General features: G+C 39.6%; 1 protein-coding gene across 1 annotated transcript in view; it reads left to right on the forward strand.

The window, feature by feature from the left end:
• Window positions 1-956: 956 nt before the first annotated feature.
• Window positions 957-23,573, forward strand: part of ELL2 (elongation factor for RNA polymerase II 2) — a 70,125-nt gene continuing 47,508 nt past the window's right edge. The window contains exons 1-2 of the mRNA XM_044265259.1: window positions 957-1,209; window positions 17,691-17,738. Of these exons, the coding sequence (XP_044121194.1) occupies window positions 1,063-1,209; window positions 17,691-17,738 (195 nt within the window). The 5' untranslated portion in view covers window positions 957-1,062. The remainder of the gene's footprint in view (window positions 1,210-17,690; window positions 17,739-23,573) is intronic.

The raw sequence follows: 23,573 nt of genomic DNA on the forward strand, positions 1-23,573 counted from the left end.
ATGCACGGCCTCCGCACACCCTCACACCCTCACACCCTCATCTCCTCTACTTAGCCCCCAGTAGTTTAAGCCCTAGCTAGGTTTTCCCACATCCATGTCAAATAAAATGAGCAGAGATCAAACAGAACCAAAGAATGACAGGTGTAAATGTTTCTTTTGATCTAGGTCAAATCCCAGTTCTCTTAAATGGTCCCTTGAAAGGGAGATGCTCCCGATTAGCGAGCTCCAGAGAGACAGGGTATGTTCCTCTAGGATCAGAACCAGGCATGAAAAAGACCTACGAGCTCAATTTCCTATAGTACTGTGCCCACCACAGCAAAGGCACGTAAGCCTTAGGCATAACGTTGTTCTTAAAATGCTCCCCCATGTTCCAGCCGACTCCTAAAGTCTAGTAGGGTCGACTCACTAATTTCAAGGTTAGGGTGAAATGACGAAGAATCCCACAAGCTTCCGCAACCGTCGGGGAACGAAGTCCTTACTTGGTCACACTTTTGGGTGGGAGGTCCTCCTCTTGAAGGACCACGGGGAGTGGTGAGGGGGGAGAGATTCCTATTCTGCGGACTCTCCCCTACTCTCCCCCAAGGGGCGGGGCTCCGGCTCCAGGTAAGCCGGCCAGGTAACTTGGACACCCATTTAGCAAGGGATTCCCCCAAGCTAGCCTGACCAATCGCGGTCGACGAACCAAGACGACCAAACGTGACGTAAGATGTGATTAAATTGGCGCGTCACTTCGACGTCAGCCTCCCACCTCGGACGTCCCGTCCCGGGAGCAAAACTCCAGCGACTTTGGCCCTGCCCCCGTGAGAGTGGAGGGCGTCCAATGAAGGCGGTGCCGAGGGAGAACGAAGCCAATGAGACGAGGCCGGGGCGGGGCGCGGGACCAGAGGGTGGGGCGGGTGGCGGCGGTGGCAGCCCGAGGTCTGGCTGCGCGCAGTATATGACAGTACGTCAGCAGCGGGATGGCCGTAGCTGTGGCGGCGGCTGCAGAACCCCAAGCAGCCGCGGCCGCAGTGGAGGCTAGAGCCCGAGCGGCGTCGGCGTCGGCACCCCGGGGAGTTTAAGATGGCGGCAGGGGGGGCGGCGGGTCTGCGGGAGGAGCAGCGCTACGGGCTGTCGTGCGGGCGGCTGGGACAAGACAACATCACCGTACTGCATGTGAAGCTCACCGAGACGGCGATCCGGGCGCTCGAGACTTACCAGAGCCACAAGGTGAGCGGGCCAGCCGGACAACCGGCAGGGCTGAGAGACGGAGAGAGCGCTCGTCGCCTCCCGGTGGCGCCCCCCGGGTCTCGGGACAGCCGGCGCGGGGCCACGGAGCAGTGGCTCGCCTCAGCTGCCGTCCGCGCTCGCGGCGGCTAGGCTGAGCTGGGCAGGGCCGGGCAGGGTTGCTGACGCTGCCGTCCCGGATCGGCCGGGCGCCGGGGTGTTGGGAGGCGGACAGGCGGGCGGCCCCTGGCGGCAGGGCCGAGGCAGCCGCAGCCCGACTTGGGCTGCGCCGCCGCTGCGGGACTTTCCGACGGCGCCCGCGGGTTTCCTGGCGTTTTCTGTCCCAAGGAGGGAGGGGAGCACTAGAGACAAAATTGAGATGACTGCGCTGTCCGTGACGGGGGAGGGGAGCGGGTGCAGCGTACCAGTAACGAATGCTGAGTACCGAGGGCTTGAGCCATCCGCGGTTGGGAGGTAACACATAGCCACCGCGCATCGGCAGGGACTCGGACACAGCAGCTCCGCGTATGGCGGTAGGACACACGTTGTACTCGCAAGGACTTGGGGAGCCAGGTACACCGCGCGAGGCGGGGGGCACACGAAGGCTGGGACACGACGCTCCGTGTACGTAAAGTAGGGGGACACACCTTGCGCTCCCAGAAATTCGGGAACACTGGCGCTTCGCCTTCTCGGAGAGGGACCAACACAGTAAAGGGGGAAGGCACACACCCCAGAGCTCACCCGGGAGCAAGAGAAGGGTTCGCGGAAGCTCCTCGTACTCAAAAGACGCGCTGTGTGTCTTGGGCTGACTCCCGGCGATAGGGACATGGATCGAGGGTAAGGATGGGGGAAGATACACCGCTTCCAGGGCAGAGCCATCCCCCCTCCCGCCCGTCCCGCACCCCGTTCCGAAGAGACACCCGTGTATACACACAAACAACTCAAGTACAGCTAAGACTCGTACAGACGCACACATGCCACAATTGGAGTACAAACCCAGAAACGCTGGGTTTTTCCCCTCGTTGGGGGGAAAAGATAAAAAAATTTAAAAGTTGGGGGTGGGGAGACAGAGAGCACACGCCATAACCCAGGGTTCACGGGGAAGCCGTTTACTGACGTGCAGCGTGTGGATGTAGAAAGGGAGGAATATATCATATGAGAGACGGGTAATATTTACTCAGAGAGGAGGGACAGTCGGAGGGATGTAGAATCTACAGGGCGTGCTGACAAATAGCCCAGTCCAGTCCATACCAAGGAAGCATGCTTCAGTTAACTGAAACAGGCACAGAAGGCCAGAAGGACACCCAGACGCAGACTCACATAGTTACTCAGATAAAATTGGAGAACAGAATTAACATCTGTTGAGCTCCCACTAGTGCCAGGTACTTTAAATGCATAGAAGGAAGCCGGATTTGGAAGCAGAGCCCCGAGAAAGGTGTGAAACCTGGTTCAGTGGGAGCTTATGAAACTGAGAGAGGAGAGACTCGTCTTCAGAGAAGTCCCCTACATAAAGGCACCCACAGAGGGAGGCACACAGTTGTACACAGCTTGGGAAGTAGGTGAACTCATGATAGTAGAGATGTAAATAGCAGGAGAGACTCACAGAGGTGAACTTGCTCAGGAGGGCGCTCACAGGATTGAGTGACTGTGTAAATGTATGCTTCAGGGCACAGGTGTTATCCACCAGCGTTGTGTATGGTGAAAAACACGCAGACTTAGGAGGGGAGGGCGGAATGTATGTACAGAAGGGGGAAATACCTTCCTACACACTGAAATCCCAGGGAAGAAGTCTCATTTGTGGCTGGGAAGTCAGTATAAACCCAGTAATAATGCAAGAAGATAAAGAAATGCAAACTGTATATGTCAGTGGCTGTTCCCAGACAAATGCACCTGCAGGGAAGGGACCAGCACCGGCATGGAGTAGGAGACCCGCATGGAGTAGGAGACCCGTATGGGGGAAGTCAGATAGGCAAGCAGAAGGACAGAGGCAGACGGTGGAGAGAAACTCAGCCCTGCAAGATGGAGAGATAAGCTTGCCAGTTCCAAAGGGAGGGCGTGGGAAGGAATGACACTGAAGTAGGTAGGTCAGGGGTGTGAAGAGAAAAACACACAGACTGAAGAGGAAGAAACAAGCAGGAGAAACCCAGCTTTTTGTCAGAGAAAGACTGACACACAGAGGATTCGTAGATTCATCTCTGGGGGCAGTAGGTCACCAACCACCTGGGGGAAACAAGAGGCAGACTGTACAGTTGACTGCAACAAAATTGACAGACACTATACACTTGGCAGGGAAGAGGTGGGTGAGGAGACCCACAATGAGGAGGGGAATGGTGCCCGGGGAGAGTGAAGTGCCAGAGGCCTCCAGTGCTCAATGGGCTTCTGGGCTAGAGCCCACAAAGAGTATTTGTTTTTCTACCTTCATTCTGCCTCCTAGATCTTACTATGACATGCTTGGGATTAAGGATGGAGTGCTTTGACTCCTGAAGTTCTCACATTTATAAGCCATTATCTTCCAAGAAATAGGAGATCAAAAATTCTCTCCCAAACCGCCACTTAGTTCTTGATTTTTTTTTCCTTTGTACTTTTTATAGTCAAAGGTACTGAAGTCCATGGCTTTTTTCACTAACTACTTCTCTCGCCAACTAATGTCATTACTACATTTTTCCATCTCTGTGTATGCAAATTAATGAGTCTGGTCATTCTGTACAGAAGCAGAGAAGAGAAAGGGAGAGGACTTTTCCAAGTCCTTCCATCTTTCTGAGCGTGGATCCAGGTAGATTGAGTTAGTTCTGGTATTCCTTTTCTCCTGAAAAGCTGATGGTGGAAGCAGTGGCATGCAAAGAGAGGAAGAAATAAGCGGACTTGGCCTATGCAGCTGGACGCTGCCTTGTTTCTGACCTAACCAGCTTCTCAACCCATGCCTCACTGTCATTTCAGCTACAAAATACTTTTTAAGGGCCTTGCAAAAGCAAGAATTGGGGTGAGAATGTTAATCTCCGGTGGCTAAGAAGTGGGAAGAGGTTGTAGAAAAATAAATGAGGCACCTTTTGGGTGACTACACTGTTGGTACTTATTGGTACTTATTGCACTTACTCTGGTGTATTCAGCTAAGTCTCCTACAAATGTGTTCTCAGTGACCTTCCTCCTGGCTCAGGTCAGACCAGGCTTCCCCATCAGGGAGCTGCTAACAGTAGGCATCTGTCTGAGCTTTCATCTTCCAGTTGGAAGATAACTTATTTGGTCTCTTATACCTTAGGCCCTTATCAGAAGTTGGGCTTATGACCTGAAATTGTACCAGCTGTTTGGAAATATGTTGACACATATTTCTAAATGGGAAGAAGTTTCTGGTGGTCAGGGCTCTTCCCCTTTGGGGAAGAAGGCTTTAATTTTCATATAAGACTGCTTTCACCATTCCTGTGCTCGGATGGGAAGGCTGATACCTCAGTGGCTTTGGCCTGTACAAGGTTATGACTATTATTCCTCGTCTTCCATGACCTTCTAAGAGCCAGAAATTTCAACAGTTTCCTAAATTAAGCATCAGAAAGCAATTTTTATCCAGATTACTTTGCCCACTAGATTATTCTTCTAAATTAATCCACTTGACCTAAGATTTCAGGGAGGTAAATTCAGGGATTTTACTAAACTTTGATTTAAGCATAATACAGAAGTTCTTTAGATAGAATTGAACAAATACACGAAACAGAATCTTTAATTGGAAATAATTCCTCAGGGGCGCCTGGGTGGCTCAGTGTGTTAAACCTCTGCCTTAGGCTCAGGTCATGATCTCAGGGTTCTGGGATGGAGTCCCACTTCAGGCTCTCTGCTCAGCAGGGAGCCTGCTTCCTCCTCTCTCTGCCTGCTTCTCTGCCTTCTTATGATCTGTCAAATAAATAAAATCTTTAAAAAAAAGGAAAGGAAACAATTCCTCACTGTTTGAAAAGACAATCAAATCTAATTGACTATCATTATTCAAGTTTTCTATTTTTAGAGAAACGAAAAATGCCAACTTGAGAACTTTCCAAAATAGGGACTGGGTTGGGGGAGAGAGGAGGCATTGTGAGTCCAGGAATAGGAGTTAGAGTTGGAGTGAATACCTCCTAAAAGTTGTCTTCCACTCAGTGTGAAAATAGAAACAGTTTCAAGTTGATTGTGTATTAAAAAGTGTTAAATGGAAAGTAAATTTAGACATACTAATGCAGATATTTAGGATATATTGCAAAGCTACTTTTTTTGTTAACTATAGATAATTTTAAATGAGAGGAAAGTTACTAAATAAAGTTACAAATTGTAACTTTGTGAAGTTACAACTTTATATTCATTCTAAATTGATGTTTGTGATTGCATGGTCTATATAAGCGCTGCATACTTTAAGTGAACATATATTACTGTAATTATGTATTTCTCTCAGATGTATCCTAAAACTGTATTTAAAATTAAAACCCCAAATTCTACAATATATTTTAGCTAATTCAGTAATGTGTAGCTGGCTTATTTTGACATTTTTAGTAACAAAAATCTTACCAAAATATTTTAGCAGATTTTGTCATTGCTGAGCCTGTTAATTTATTTTTTAAAAATTGTTTGGTCAAAGTTTCAAAAATGGTGGCTCAAACAATATCACATGCTTACCTATTACATAAAAAACCTTGCCTTGCTATGTTTGGGGCAAGTCCTTTCATTCTCTGTGCCTAAAGATGAGAAAGCAGATGTGTTTAAGAAAGATTCTGTTAACACATTCTCTTGTCAATCCTAATTATTGGCTTTAAATGCATTTTCCTTCTTTGGTAAGTGTCTTCTAGAAAGATGATAGTGTTTTGAAAATTTGTACAAATACACTTATGTTTAATTTTGCATAAGGAACTGAGTTTCTCTCAGTGTTACCAGATATAATTATTTCTAATCAAAGCATAACTCTCCACAAAGTTACTGTCGTTCACAATAGCTCCCTTTGTATGTTACTTGGTCTTTTAGAATCACTGATTCCACAGGTCATGAGGTAGATGACTTCTCAGCTGGTCTATCAGGTGAACTTTTTAGCATTTGATTCATTGTGGTTAAGGTACAGAAAAGACTCCTACCTTACTTTTTCTTTATCTCCAGTTTTCTGCCTGTCCTCAAACAGTTTTGAGAATGTGTGTATGTGTTCATATAAAATACAGAAGACCCTGTTCTTAAGGCATCCCTCAAGCATGGTCCAGACCTGTCAGCACAGAATTGCCACATAGGACATGTTTATAAACTAAAACAAAGAGGTTTGCATTGTCAGATACTTTTTTTTTTTAAGTATGAATTAGAGAACACTACATCAAAAATTAATGATATACTATATGTTGGCTAATTGAACTGCATTGTCAGATTCTTTTTCCTGTATGTTTTAAATGTCATCAGGTTTAATTTTAAAACATTAATCTTACTGACTTTTACCTTAGATCCTTCTTCAGACTGAACTTGATTTTTAAATACTTTTTATCAAATAAAGTCAAATTTGTACCTCATGTTGCAGTAAGTGTTTGAAACTTTTTATCAAATGATCAGGTGCTCAGTGCAAAGAAGGGTGCCCGTCCCAGTGAAAAGCAGTAGATTGCCTAAAAAGAGAGACAGGGAACTTTGGCACCCAAGTTGGAAGGAGAAAGAAGGAACATATGTGAAGGATTGGAACATGTTCAAGAAAAGGGTTTAAAAGGAAAAGGGCGTAGAATTCTTGGAATGATTTATAGGAAAGCTTATGGAAGACAGTCACCAGATCCAGCCTTTCCATTTGCTCCATTTGCACTTTAAAAAAACAAAACAAAACAAAACAAAAAAAAACCATGAAGGCAGTGCTCATCATAGTGCTTACTAAGTAATTTGTGATAAAGCCAGCAGGGGAGGGAAATTAGAATTTCAGTCGAACTAATCCTGGGTCATTTTTAACAATTTGCAGTGGCTACAGAGAGGCTCAACTGAAGAGCCTTGCACCAGGGTCCAGCCCACGAATTTGTCCAGTGGGCCAAATGTATTTGGAGAACTTGAGAAGACGTCCCTAAAATGTGATGATATGGGCATTTCTATTTAAGATCAGCTAAGTTTTATAAAAGAAAATAGTATATATATAACCCCACATTTGACTGTCTTGCATATCTCAGTTCCATACTGCATTTTCCATGACTTAATGCAAAAATGTAACAAAGAGGTCTGGAGTAGAATACAGTAAAGTAATGGCCGTATTTCCACAACCAAATTTAAGCTGAAAAAAAGAAAAAAAAAAAAAAAAAGCATAACTCAGGACAAATGTACCAAGGAAAATTGCTCTTTCTTTTCTTTTGCTCTCTCCCTTCCTTTATCTCCCTATCTATAATTTCTGTTGTGACATTAGAGCCCTTGAGATCTATGTTAAATGTTGAAGAAAAACTGGTTTAAGAGTCTCCACTAATACTTTACTAGTAAAGGCCAAACCTAGTATTTCCATGGCTGGCAGTAATATAGGATATAAGAAGAGAGAATCTTAATTAGGCTATATGCTCCTTAAACATTCATGAGTCAAATTGAACTCACCTGGAATTGAACTCACAGAGCATTTAGAAAACATCCTCCGATCTTAAAGGATTTTGTAAGAGTTTAACAGGCAAGGACTGGATGGGAGATTACCTCTCCAGCAGAGGGAGGGACAGCTGTAGAAAAGTTAGGGTTGGGTCTGAGAATCCCATGGAATACAGTGTTCTTAACCTGAAGTCAGTTGGCTTCAAGAGAGGAAAGGGAAATTAGAGCAGGTTAAATTTTATTCTGTCAGCACTGGGAAGATACTGATTAGAAATATAAAGTGATTTGAGCTGTGTTTTAGGATTATTTGGGCCTCAGCGTTCCATAATGAATATAAGGTGAATCTGGAAGGAAGTAGACGAGCTGAGGGAGGAGGTATGTGGTCCAGGCTAAAGATGCTTGGAGTCTAAATTAGGATGCTTGTGGGAGACATTAGAGATGAATACAATCTATAGACTTCAGCAGGTTTTGAAAGAAAATAGGATTGAATTGAGATTTCTAGCTATCAGCACTAAAGGTATTTCTAGTAAAAAAAAAAAGGGGGGGGCGCCTGGGTGGCTCAGTGGGTTAAAGCCTCTGCCTTTGGCTGGGGTTATGATCTCAGGGTCCTGGGATGGAGCCCCGCATCGGGCTCTCTGCTTAGCAGGGAGCCTGCTTCCTCCTCTCTGTCTGCCTGCCTCTCTGCCTACTTGTGATCTCTGTCTGTCAAATAAATAAATAAAAATCTTTAAAATAAAAAAAAAATAAAAGGGAAATCAGAGGCAGTTGGGAGAGTGGGATGGAGAGAGGGGAGATAAAGATGATGGGTACAATTTTAGTGAACTCTCAGTATTTTGTTTGGTGACCAAGACACTTAGATTTGATTGTTTTTATATTTAAGAAGTTTATTTGGAGGTCTGAGGCTAGACTAGATCAGTGCTATATTGTTGACATGTTTCCTACTAACTCTGACATTTGGATGGAAATTTAGAATATTGGTGATATTTGGATGGATGCTAAAATTAAGTGAAATAAATTTTTGCTTTTGTGTAGGGATTTTTTGTTTGTATTTTTATAGACATTATTTAATAACCTTCTCTATAACTTGCACTTAGGACCATCAAGCACAGATAATATGAAAATATAATGTGAAAATATAATTTGAGTCTAACATGGAGATTAGACCTTCTGTGGTTTCTGTCTCTAGTGATTATTGAAACATTAAGTAACTCTATATAAAAGAGCCTGGATTTACATTTCAAGCCTCATTTTGAATGTGTCTGGAGGCCTTGAAAGAGTCAATGTCTTCACTTCCAAATTACCTCCATTTCTGTTTTGGTGTTTTGATTCTCCTCTTTTTGTTGTTGTTAGTTTCATTGGGGGAAAAAAATAATGTAACTACATAAAGCTTTTGTTATACATTGTAATGGACTAGGAATGGTGCTGAGTTCATGGCCCTTAGAGATAATTTTGTCTGAGGAATTTCCACTTGACAGTGAGCTTATTCAAAGATGAAACCAGGCTTAAACTTACTGGTAGGATTCACTGAGATAATTCAGGATCTAGATATTCTTACCTGGAAACTTAAGTGTTAGCATATTTTAAAATACCTTTTATTTAATATCATTACTTTTGATTTCCATTATCAGAAATCATGATGCCTCAGAGGACCAGAAAACATATCCATGAGATAGAAACTCAGTGGCAAAAAAAAACTTAAGAATTTTAAGAGATTAAGAGGTAGGAGTCAGAATTTTAATAACCAAATACTTATTTATTCATTTAGCAAACACTTGTTCTATCTGACATGTGCCAGGCATAGAACTACACACTGGAGATACTCATATCTGAGTAAGTCCTGGATGGTCCCTCCCATCAAGAAAGTGCTCGTGCTTTCTCGTAGAAACAGGCAGCAGACATGTGAGCACGTAATTTCAATAAAGTCTGTTCAAGGGGCCACCTAAAGAGAGAAAGGTTATGTTTAAGGATGTTTTTGAAAAGCAGTGTCTGTTTCTTTACCTCGTGTCCTCGGCTCATATCACTCTGGTTGGGTGGTCTCTACCGCACCTATGAGATTGCACCTGACTAGGTTCCTTCATTGGTCATCTCTCTGTTCCTCCCTTACCTGACCTTAGCAGCATTCCATCCTGTTAACCACTCCTTCCCGTTACGAAACACCTCACTGATTTTCCTCCTACCTCCTTGCCCATTCTTTCTCAGTCTCCTCTGTTGACCATCCTCTGTTTGATGGGTGTTTGAATGTTGGAGATTACAACTCCCTTCTCTTTATCTGTTCATTCTCTCTCTGTGTGCTCATTTAGTCTTATGGATTTAAATGTCATCTGTATGTTAATGACTTGAAAATACTGATCTTGAGCTCTGACCTTCCAACTCCAGGCACTTACTTACAATACTTCATCTCCTTATCAGAGTTTAACAGTCTTCTGTCTTAACAAATACAAACAGAATTCTTGATTTCACTCATCAAACCTACCTCTTCAGAAATGTACCCCATCTCGGTAAGTGGCAGTATCTTGTCACCAGTTGCTTAGTAATTGACTAGTATTTCTTGATTTGTCTCCTCATTTCTTGACTTACTAGGTCAACAAGTCTGTGAATCTCCAAACATCCAAAGTCTAACCCCCATCCTTCACGACTGCTCTAGTCCCACTCATCTGTCAAGGATTTCCATGGACTTCCAAGTCTTCCAGTCTTACCCCCATAGTCCATGCTTCTCCACACAGCAGCCAGTGATCTTTTAAAAACATTTAGTATATTCATGTAGTTTCCTGGTTTCAAGCCTTCTAATGTCTCCCTTTGTAAACATGATTTAGATGGTTTAGTTTATAAATTTCTTCTACTTTAAAAATAATCTCAGTCTTCCATTCCACATTAATTTTACTGCTTCTCCTTATGTTCCAGAGATTCTGATCCCAAAGAAGAAATCTTCATTTGCATTTATAGTCAAATTTGACACATAAGCTTTTTATATAATCACAAAGCCTTCTCAGAAAAGAAAAAAAAAAAAAAAAAAGATGGGATATTATGCTTCAAGTATTTTAAAGCCTGGTTCACAGTAACTAACTTTTTAGCTGATTCTTCAGTTTAGATTTTGCCTTCCACATCTCTTTAAGAACTATTTGAAATAGTTTATATATGTGTGTGTGTGTTGTGTATGTGTTTTAATTTGGCCTGCATCAGATTGATACAGTTTTCCAGAAGCTATCTTTCAAAACAAGGATTATGTTAAATAAATTAGTTTTTTTTTTACCTCTTCTCACTACTGTTTTGGCAATCCTTTTATATTTCATTCTTTTCTATGCTGTAATGATAGAAGTGCATTATTCTTTATTGCACATGCACTTTAGTCTGGTTCTTCCAAATTTGTAGAGAAGTTTCTCATACGTGTGAGTTTGGATTACTCACAAAGCAAAATACTAGATTTTGTGAAACCTGGTGACTCTTACCGTCTAGTAAAATGTTGGGGCAAGAAGGAGACACTATTTAAGGTAGCTTTAGATTATCAATTATCAACAAATTTTTCATTTATGCTCTCATTCTAAATGTTAGCAGCTTTTGACAAGAGCTAAATATACTTGATTTCTTCAGAATCAAGTGTCTGATTTCCTACACTATTTCTTGCTTTAGCTCCAATATTCTTTCTGTGTCTTCTTTCCCTGCCTAGATAATTTTTTTTATTATAGTGGTTAAAATACAATTAAGTGATTTTTGGTTTCTCTATCAGGTAATGTTTTAAGAACAGAATAAAATTACTTTCTAAAAAACAAACAAACAAACAAAACCACAATCACAATTTCTTAAACTGGTATAGTACTTCTTTTAAGAAAGAAAGAGGATCTTTAATAGAAAATGTATCCCAAGAAAAATCATAAATACTTTTTATTATTTACTTGTATAAGTGACAGCAAATTAAAGTACCTGATACTTCCTTAAGCTATAGTGCAGAACCAAAAAACTATCAATGCTTACAAGTTCTTATTGATTCTTAAATTTATAACTTCTAAGAAGTGTCGTATTTTATGTAACCATTGTTAAGGAGTGGCAGGAGAGGTTAGCTGTGTAAAGTGGTGTATAAGACCACATTTCTTAAATTAAGACCAGGTTTGAGTCCCAAGCCACCTGTTAGCTTTGTAATTCTCAGGGACTTACCTGAGAATTGGAAATAATAATATCTACCCCACAAAGGTGTTCTCAGAATTACTGGAGGTAACAGTAAAAATGATTTTAGTGTCTGACATATTTTAAGTACTCAACAAATAGTAACTAAGTAGCTATAAGCAATTCCACTTAAAGCAATGACTTGACCCATCACCATTTCTAGAAAAGCTTCTGGTTTTGGCAAAGTTCCAAAATTTATATTTGACTTTGGGAATTTTTTTGCACTATCTTTATCATGATTTATAATGCAGCTTAGGCACTCAGATAAATACCAAGTATTTAATAAAAGCCTGTTGATTGAATAAATATTTGAAGTTAACTTTGAGTTACGTCAGAGTTCCACAATGGGTTTAGAAGGAAAACTGAAGAATATATCTAAACTGAGGGAATAAAGTTAGACCTTCCACAGTGTGTTTCTTAAAGAAATCACTCTTTTCTAGGCCCAGAATGCTATTTGTTATTTCTGTATATTCCTAAAACCAATGGTGGTTGATAAAGTCAAAGTAACCATAGATTTAATTTGTCTACATAGATAAGCAGTATGTAAATAATCAAGAGATAGTTATAATAACTTTTATAGGATAAATAACTTTCTTCTACTCAACCCCAGAAAACCTTAGCTCTGCTCCTTCTCTACCACCCTCTATGTATCATATCAGAAATTATTATTACTCAGCAAAATTAAAATTACTTAATAATATTACTTAGAAAATTACATATTACTTTTATAGTCCTGATAAATTGTGAGGAATAGTTTCTGGAAATAAATGGACATAGATTTCTTTGGTCATAGAGCAATTTTTGTTGCAGTAAAATTGTCTTGGAATGGTAAATGTCAAGAATGTAACAAAACATGAGCAAAATGTATTGGCTACATTTCTGTGCTTAAGAATGTCTTACATTTCCCAAGAGATACAGAGGGTTAATTCAAGGAGCTCTAAAAACAGTGAAACAGCTAAGAGTTTAACAGAACCTTTTGACTACAAAACACCACCTTTATGAGGTTGTTGAAGCATTTGTCAAAAGGAGTTTCTCTAGCCATTTTCAGTCTGTGTTGTTTCTTGGCTGTATGAATATGCAAGATCATTCTTACTTATAGCTCAACTACTATTGAGTTAAACTCTAGAGTTACTTGATTTTCAAAAGAGCTACTTGGTGCAAATATTTAATTAAAGCTAAAAATCAAAAATTGAATCCCTTGCTGAAACTCATTTGTAATGGGAATATACTTAGTTAAACATTTATTTTCAAATATACCTTATCACCTGTAATTATGTTATCTTTTAAAATTGAATTACAAATATATATATAATGAGCTGAGGTCATGTTTGTGCAGTTAAACTTAGGCTAAAGAACATTTAAGCAAGAAGCTAACATGCATGAAACATTTGCTTGTAATGGTATTGACTTTTAGAATTTATTCCTGGTAGCTACCCTATTAACACAGTGGTCAGATGCATGATAAGTGGTATAGAATTCCAGCTGTTTCCTCTTGTTGCATTTTTTTTTAAAGCATTCTAGAACTAGTAACATCTGGTAATTTACTAACATCTTCTTGTCTAAAATTGCAGTTAACATCAGTAAAGCATTGGAGTTTCTTTCATGTAGTTTCTCTTCTGGATTGTCAGATAATCTTAAAGGAGTTTTTTAGTAACAGTGATCTTAGTTTATCCTGTTTGTCCTAAGCATCCATAACTATTCCATACATGAGCATTTTATTACTTTTTAAATGAGGAACACATTTATATATGTTCCTTTGTTATACATGGTCCTTCTAGGAAAAAAAAAAAAAGTTATTGTGTAGATTTTATTTAAGCAGAAGCTGAAGTCTGGAAATTGTAATGATTTTATGAAATTCATTTTCCTTGCAAACAAATTGCCACAAAGAAAAGAAAAGAAAGAAAGGAAGAAAGAAAAACAAAAGAAAGAAAAGAAAGGAAAAAAAAATGCCAGAATTGAATTGAGCAGTCAAGGACTTTGAAATGTTCAGCACTGGGAAGTAACCTGTTAAGAGAACTAAGTGAAGGAAAGTGTTCAGTATTTAGGATTCAGAGAGCTGGCTTTGAAATCCAACTTTGCTAATCACTAGCTTGGTGTTCCTGAACAATACCATTTACCTGTTGGAGAGCCGTTTATCTCCTTCTGAAATGGGTGGTAATGCCTTCCTACCACCCAGAGCTGGTTTTAGGAGGCTCACTTGAGACAGTGGATATAAAAATGCCCTGTCTACTACAACACTTATGTAAACAAAAATTATTTCTGTTGAGGAATCAAGAGGTACAGATAGAACTATAAGCATATCAGGAGGTTAGGTTCTAAATTCAAGTCCTGAAACAAAAAACTTATTAAAGTCAAAATTACTCTTGGAAATTCCTAAACTAATGTAAAGTGTGGTTCTATTATTTTGTCTATATAACCATAAATCGTAATCTGTAAAGTGGATGTGTATAGTAATATACTGCTCTAAAGTAGTATAAAAAAACATGGCCAAAATAATTTTAAAATAGATTTTTTCTTTAGCTGAGCATAATGTAGATAAATACTTTTAAGTTAATATATGTTAGGCCCTATCCTAACAACTAGAAGTAAGACAACCTATGAAAATAACATACCCCGCAATGTAGTGGAACCCTAGACACAGGCATCTGGAAGAACAATACTGGAGAGTTAACTCAAAAGTGGGCATAGTTCAGAGTTAGCAAAATGGTGGCATCAGTGGTTTGGCTGGTAACGGTTTCACATTTTAAAAATTGAATCCTTTTTCAGTTGGGTGTTTATTCCCCAGGTGCTTGATATTCCTTGTTGCTTTACATCAGTCTCTTTGACATTTACCTGCCTTGGGTCCTTAAACCCATTGAGTGTTTGATTCCTGCTTTATCCAAAGAAAGGCCCACCTGAAGAAAGTCATCTTAAACTAGAATGTTAAAAGTAAGTTATTAGGGTGGATTGACAAAATAGTGTCTGGGAAGGCATACCAGCTTAAAGGAAAAGCAGTAAGTAGAAATCGGAAGCAGTGCCTGGCTGGCTCCGCTGGTGGAGCGTGTGACTCTTGATCTTGGGGTTGTGAGTTTGAGCCCCGCGTTGGATGTAGAGATTACTTAAAAATAAAATCTTAAAAAAGATAGAAAAATGTTTATAAAACAAAAAGGGTTAACACAGCTGACGCACCATTGGGAGACAGTGGAAGATGAAATTATGAAATTGGTTGGTCCTGTAGATGGAAGGTCTCTTTTCCATGCGGAGGAGTTTGCTTTGCTCTGATAGAACCTGCTGGGAAGGAACCTCTCCCGGCCTCATGACTGCTGAGGTGGTATTGAAGAGCTTCTGGTAGTTCTTTGAATGATGGGCAGTATTTGGAAGGAACTGAAGAAGGAAGGCCTTTATCTAGGTGCTCAGTGATAGGGGCCTAAAACAGTCGAGAAGTTTTCAAAATAGAGACTAAGAGCCTAATTTGAGGGAATCTGGAGCTGACTGGCCAAAGATAAAGATTCAGAGCTGTGAAGCTACCTTTGCATCATTTTTCTTTGGTGCCTGATAATAAAGCTTTCAGCACATTTTATCATTCTTTCTGGGGAAAGTCTGTTCATTCCACCATCTCCTCTTTGCTCTGGGGAAGTCATACTAATTTAAGCCTTATCACTAGAGTATTTCTAAATAAAGCATCATCTGGAGCTGATGTCTAAATCCTTTTTCCTAGCCCCAATCCATCTCTCCCTTTTTCTTACACAGGACCAAAGGAGCTGCTTTCCCTGAAAACACTTCTTTCAGCAACTCACTTTGTTATTCCAAAAATTAGAAGCCCCTTCAGTTGTTTATCATGTCAAGGGCAGGACTTAAAGGCCATCCCTGAGGGAGTAATAGAAGAGATTAGGGCAGGGTTATTTTACAGGGTGATAAACCTTTTGAAATCCTGAGATCTAAAATTTAAATTACTGTCCTACTTATTCTGTAGTGTATAGAAGCTAAAACTGAAGACAAATTTTGAGGTCAAGGAAAGATTAGGCAGGGATGGCCAAGTCCAGTTCTTATCCTTTGTGTTGTGTTTCAAATGTGAAAGAACTCTGTACGCGCGCGCGCACACACACACACACAGACCTGCCCTTTGCTTACACAATATCCATTCCTATCTTTTGGCTTTTCTGCTCAGGGCATTCCCTTTCCCTTCAGTTTGTCTTTTCAAGATTGCTGCTGAGATCCACTTTTCCATAAGCCCTTCAACTTTTCCTGTTTCTTCTAACCCGTATTCTTCTCTCCCTTTTTAGAATTCTTACTGACCCTCCCCAAAGTACTTAGCCTAGTATCTGATCATTCTCATATGTTCCCGAACTAACATGTGAACTCTGGCATGAAAGAGTAGGCCCCCATCATACTTTCGAGTGTCCCACAGCAAATGTGTGTGGAGCACAAGGCAGTAGAAGAAGAGCGGCATGGGAGAATAGGAGGATTGAGTCCTGGGTTCCTGGTTCCAGCTTAGTTACTAATGGCATGCTTGCCTTGACTGTATTATTTATGATTCGGAATTCTGTAATTCTAGCAGTGTATAATGGCAGAATACGGTTAGGGGTAAGGGAAAAGAGACTGTAAATTAATTTAAGGTTGTGAGCCCAGTAAACTAAAAAGATAGAAGTATGCTTGCCAGAAAAATAGGAAGGAGGTGCCATTTTGGTTGAGAGGAGGGGGGAAGGGCAGTTAGTATAGCGTTTGCCAGTTTTGCTGTCATTGAGTTTCTAATGCAAAATGTCCCTAGACAATGATAAGTACTAGACTGTGGAGAGAAGAGATTAAAAATAGAGAAGAGATTAAAAATCATCACCAGACTGGCAAAGTGAACCTCCAGGACGGTGTGGATGTAGAGAGAGCAAAGTGAAGGGCGCTAGCTTTTGAAATGAAGGGCCTGATAGAAGAGCTAAGAGGACTGGTGTCTGAGTGTAAGGAATCTATGACATCCAGGGAGAAGTGAGCCATTTGACAATTGAGAAAAGTTAGCATTTGTTTGACTAAGAAGAATTGATGAAATTGATAGAGAATTTCAAATTCCAGTGGTGAGCTGAAGACAGCTTCTGAGTTGCAAAAAGTCAGGGAGGAAAGTATAACCAGCCTCAAAGGAGTTTGGAACAAGCATTCCCCTAGACAAACATTGGTGACTTTGGATACAGGAAATCATGCCTGAGACTGTGGTAGATACTTACAGCATTTCTTCTAAATACTCAACTCGGACAAAATATTAGTTATGAGGAGGACAAAGCTTGTTACAAAACAAAACAGTCTTCTAGAAATTACATTCTCCTGGTGAAGATCATATAAGAAAACTGGTAACCTGTTTGACCCTCCAGTAGAAACTAACCTATGATAAAATGTGAAAAACTGGAAACCACAGTTCATTGTCAAATACTTCAATTTTCTATTTATAGTATCCTGTTAGAGTTTTGTAAAGTTCCTCAAATTATCTCTTCCCTCCCTTTAGCCTTTTAAAAACATACTAAGAAACTAAGCAAGTGTGTTGTGTTCTTTTAATGTGAAATTGAGTTAGTATACTAATCATTTTTAGCCAAATTGTATCATTTTCAAAAACCTGCCTACACTGCCCCCAGTGTACCTGTGGTTGTGTGATTCAGAAAAATGTCAGCAGTATGACCTGTTCATTAAGTCCTCTTAATATGATGATATGTAAACCTAGTTACATAATGAAAAAGATATTTTCATAGACTATGGCACTGAACAGATGCACAGAGTTAAAGTTTAAACATTTAGTTCTGTGACCCAGTAATGAAGGTTGACTTATGTGTTTCTTATGTTTCTTTCAATAGAATTTAATTCCTTTTCGACCTTCGATTCAGTTCCAAGGGCTCCAAGGGGTGAGTACTGTTGTTGATTCAGCAAGAAAATCTAATATTCTTCTTACATACTATTATTTTTAAACTCTTAAAATTTGTTTTCACTTATGCCTCAATATAAGGTTGCTCATATTTTGTGAACTTTATGACCAAATATAAATTTCAAATACCTTAATACACTTAAATTATCTTTTTCTGATTTATTTAAAAAATAATTCCAATGTACTTATTGAAGAATAGTTTTTTCCCCAAATCATGAATAATTGCATTTTTTACCTTTTTTTGAAGTATAATACGTGTCACAGTATTAAGAGAATGTTTTTTACAATTAACCATAAGGAATTGCTAATTTCAGTCAAGTTATGATTATGTGATTGTTGTTACTGTTGATGAACTTTTGCTGTCTGTAGACTTAATTTGATTGTGCATACTAAGAAATGTGTAAATAGAAAATTGAGTTTTTCCAGTACGCAGAATAAATATTGTGTATCTTATTGCTGCATTTAAAAGTGTGATAAATGATAAGCTCCCAATAAAATACACCTATGAATTCTGTGTTTAAAATAGATGATAAACTTAATAGGAGTAGTGTCAGAATTATTTTTAAATTATTACTATTAATTTTTAATATTAACAGAAAGTCTTAATCATTCCTCTAATATGCATTTCTGAATTTGTGTTTATATATGGACTGTAGCATGGAGATTTGGAATATCTGTAAATGGATTTTAGAGCTCTAGGAATAAAGGCAAGCTGAGGGGAGATCATATTTCTGCTTATTATAAATCTACATTTGTGAATCTGTTTATTATGTCAAAAAATGCAAAAATTCAATGTAAATCAGTACAGTCTTTCTAACTTTATAACTTGAAAACATTTCAAGAGTGGAGTTTAACTGTATATCATTCAATACCATCTCTAAGAGTACTTCTAAATAATGCTAACTTGAAGGAGATATTAGTGTGTGGATGTCAGAGCTCTGCTTCTACATGATAGCTTTACAATGCAGTCTTTTTTCTTTCTTCCCTAGTAACTGAGTGTTTATGAATGGGATCCTAACTGCAGCAAGCATCCTTCTTCATTTTGTTTTATCACTTTTTACGTAGTCCTTAGCACCTCCTGGCACGATTTTCGAGGTATTAGTTTTGGTTATTTCATCAGGCTTCTTAAGTTTTCTCACAAAATTTAATGGCATCAGTAATCTCTGAAAGGATGTTCCAGAGGCAAGCCTCAGTCTGTGAACCCTGGAGGGCCCCAGTGTTTTTCAGTAAAGGTTATCTGAAATGAGAATTCAAGACCTGGCAGGCCAGAGTAAGGTTTGAGCTGCTTTTCCCTCACTAGCAGCTGTTAACCTTGCTTGGGATCTACCTCTTCACTTAATTTTCTCTTTTCCCAGTTAGGACATAAAGGCTAGGGAAATGCAAGAGAAGAACATTTTCTTAGGAGGTACCAAGTTAGACTGAATAATGAGAAACCAACATGGGCAGGGTTCCAAACTCTTGATTCAGATACCCGCAGCTTTTAGCAGGCTTAGAAAGAATATGGTTTTCTCTGGCACACCTTTCGCCCCCAAAAGGCCCCAGGCACCATTGCAAAGCTGGTGGTTGATATTTGAGACCTTGGAAGTCCTTTTCTCAATTTTACCTACCTCCCCCAGGCTTTCCTGTGTCATGTGTCCAGGCTTCCTCAGTTTATCTTCGCAAGCTTCATTCTCCCTTCCTACTCCATTCCTTGCCTGGGTGTAGTTCACTGATAAAGATAACTTAGATGTAAATGACTGATGGGTTTAAATCTTAATGGGTGTTTGAATTTTAAAAGATAACCTTTTTTAACCCAAAGGGATGGTTATTGTATTTAGAAAAGTGGGAGGAGGGGCAGGAGGCTATAGACTGAGAGCAATGGAATACTTGGCCCTACCTTCCTTACTTTGCTTGCCGTCTCCTCTACACCCCAACTCCGCCCCCCCAGCCCCCTTTTTATTATTCTAACTGGGAACAAAATATATGGACTCAGCATTGTTTCTGAGCCTGCAGCTGCATTCCATCCACCCTCCCCCCCCTTCTCTTTGCAGAGCTCTCACCAGCCCTTTGGGACTTAGTAAAAACAAAGAGTCATTACAGGGGAGAGAGTGGGTTGGCACAGCCTACAGGGAATATGCAGAGCCACAAATGTGAGGGTCTTCTGTACAGTGCTCCTCTGTTATTCTCGAGAGCCATGATAATTTAACCTTGCCTTGCTGATGGCTTTAAAAGCCCTGAAGAAGTATGCTTACAGTATTCCTGGGTGGAAAATGTTCAAGACTTTAAGAAGGTTTTTTAGATTTCCCACAAAAGTTAGTTTTTCTTAATAAGAAATTTTAATACACTGTTTCAGAAATTTTGAAAGTTTTTCTGCAAAGGATTTGGCAAATCTAACAAATTTACAGTCTTTTTACATTAAATGTGATCAGAAATACACATTAACTATCATGATAGTCATATAGGCATATTTGAAACATAACTGGAGTACTGTTAAAAAATCATTTCAAAAGTGACCATTAAGAGACCTTTCAGGGTATTTCGTTTCCCTGATGCTAAGCACTGTGTGGTTATTGCTGTTTCTTGTTACTAATTATAGGATTTTTCTTGCTTCAGTAATGTCTTTAGAAGGTCAGAGATTGGGTCTTGGCAGGTTAGCTTTTAAGCTTATTTACTTTTGTGCCTGAACCTGTTCTCTTAGGTTGAAGTTTTCCTCTAAATAAATGCAGCCTGGAACATTAAACAAACTATGGCGGCATGCTGTTACCAAGTGAAATCGCTGAGAGCCATTGACTCCCTAGATTTTTATCATTGCAGTTGACCTGCAGCTTTTATAGCATAAAAAAGTGTAAATTCTGTCTTTCACATTCCTGCTCACCCTTTTCCCTTAGTGGAAGACGGTACTCAGTAAATTTGAGTGGTCACTGAAGGCATTTTCTGGAATCTGAAAGATAAGGAAATATCTTGGGAGCAGTTGAGTATGATTTCTAAACTCATGAATATTGGGAGCTGAATGAATCAGCCTAAAATGCCTTGTGGACTCTCAAGGGTCAATCAGTTATCCTCACAGTCCTAATCACATCTAAGATACTCATAACTGAAGGTTTGGGGGGATTATAAATTTCTATAGATCATTCTGATTGACTGAAAAGGTAGCTGGTGAGATTCATAGGGCCTACAATAATAAGGTGTTTTGAATTACAGTGTTCAGGGGGTGTATTGGTATAATGCACCTGGTTTTCAGAAGCTGTCTCTTGATTGTCAGGTAAACTTTACACAAATCATTTGTATATTTACAGAAATATCGTTCTGTTCTCTTTTATTTTAACTATATACTGAAAATGTAGCAGGTGAAAATTTTCCAAAAATATGTGTTCCAGTAAAATTTTTACAACTACACTCTATGTTTGCTGAGGCTTCTAGTCTAAAGACACAATAGAGACAGAGCTATAATTACAGTCTATGTCTTCATACTACCAGAGGAAATTTCCCCTCAGTATACTGTACAGCTTGGAAGGGACGGGAACTGGAAGCAACTGAACTCATCATTTTCAAGTAATGGCAGTTGTTACTAGTCCAGTTATCTACTGACCTAGTTATTCTTTACAATAAATTATAAACAGGTTCCTAAGCAATGGTGTGCTAATAGGTTTGTTGTTATATTTGTTTCTTATTTATTTCACAAACATTTTTGTAGTCCTTACTGGTGTGAAGTACTTTGCTAAGTGCTTAGTGTGTAGATACAGGGATGTGTAAGACATGGGTTCTGTCCTCAGGGAACTCAGAGTCTGACAAACACGTAGAGACTAGTACTACAGGAAAAAATTAATAATGTAGGACTTATCCAGAACTCACCACTCAGAATTTTTATGTAAATGGCACTGTCAGGAACAAGGCTTATATGTATTTCTGACTGGTATGAATCAGCATTTTTCCCCCAAGATTTTATTTATTTATCAGAGAGAGAGAGCAGTGTGCCCACAAACAGGGGGAGCTGCAGGCAGAGAGAGAAGCAGGCTCCCCACTGAGCAGGAAGCCTGATAAGTGTCCCGATCCCCAGGACCCTGAGATCATGACCTGTTTAACCAACTGAGCCACCCAGGCATCCCTGAATCAGCATTTTAAATAAAGATGTCAATGGATGCAAAATACATCCTGATGATAGATATGTAAAATTCCTGAAGGCCTATTAAAATCTGTATACACATGCACAAAAAAGGTAAATCTGTGGTATTATTTAAATAAAAACTGAATTTCAACAGCAAATAATGGCTGCATCTGCTGGCCTTTTGTGGCCTTGCAGAGTGCACTTGCGTGCAGCCTCAGGACTCATGTCCAGAGAATGAGTGTCCCAGGGCAGTGAGAAATAATGTTAACTTTGTCACAGTAAATGCGATTCCAACCAGAACTCAGTATTTATGAGAATGTTGTTCCAGAATTTTCTAATTTAATTGCCTACTTCAGACTTAGCAATCCCAGAGTCTTTAGAAAATAGAAGTTTGTTTGGCATATATAATTTAGAAATTATTTTTAAGAAGAGGACTGAAAATAGAAAATATTTTCTGTATAGTGTCTCCTGTAAAATAGTGAGTCACATGTGCGTTTCCAGGAATGAACAAGGAATAACCAGCCAAACAAGTTCTAAATGTATGTCTGTATGTCTTCCAAAAGGTACTGTGACCTTCTGAAGATTTAGATCATCATTTAACTGCTAACTTTAAAGGCTTGAATAATGCTATAAAACTCTTATAGTAGAGTCATTAACTTAAAAGAACAGAGGGTTGCATTTTTCTTGTAACCATTCAGAAATATTTTGTCAATGCTTGGTTTCCTTTGCAGGGTTGGGGAGAAGATTGGGTCTGAAATACTAAATTATACAGTATTTGAAATTAGTAGGCAATTTCAACCCACCTACAGATGCTTTCTGCAGACTACCCTTCTCTAACCTACTTGATACCTGGGAAGCAAAGATAACTATCCGTTTGAAACAGCAGCAGAGATAAAAATAAATCCCCAACACTGCCATTCCTTCGTAGATGATATGCCTGCACTCTGCTTTCCCCTGTTGTTTTTGGTTTGGCTAGCCCACTGATTTTGCCAATGGTTGTGTTTAGTCAGTCTGCTTAAAGGTTGCTGACTACTAATAGCTACCTTTAAACATTCAGCTCTGAATCTAATTAATACTAGAAAGATTTTAGAATTATATCTTTTTGTAATGGCAGTTCTATTTTAATTTTTTTAATATTGCAGTGGTTGACATGTATAGATAACATTTTAATATTTGCATTGAATCATAACTTTTTAACCATGTGTTGATTTACTAAGGGGTCAAACAATAATGGCCCAAGACAATAAATGGCCTAATTTGAAATACTTAACTTCAGTATATATCCAGGATGTAGCTAACATATTATAATTTCATATATCCTGTAATCTATAACATATAATTTATATATATATATAAAAGCTCATTCGGCCAGGAGTATGAGCTGACATCGTAGAAACTCATTTTATCTCAAACAATAATTGAATCATAGTCTGAAGCTCCTGTAAATTGACCAGTTGGTCTATCTTATCCTCCTAGCCCTCCGCCCTCCTTTTCTTCTGGATCAGAACGAGCAGTGGTGTTTCCAAAGGAGAGCAATGAGCTAAATTCACCATCCATTGTTTCACACCTTGGCTTAATAACAGGACAGGCAGGCACCAGGGGACCAGGCCCCTCTTCTGCCTTTGGAAGACTGCAAAGGGCAGAGGGTGGAGGATGACTTGGCCTTTCTGTTTCTGCCTGCAGAAACTGTCTCAGAGTACTTGCTGAGCACACCTTCACACAAATTCAGTG

The sequence above is a fragment of the Neovison vison genome, chromosome 1, assembly GCF_020171115.1.
Source record: "Neovison vison isolate M4711 chromosome 1, ASM_NN_V1, whole genome shotgun sequence".
NCBI lineage: Eukaryota > Metazoa > Chordata > Mammalia > Carnivora > Mustelidae > Neogale > Neogale vison.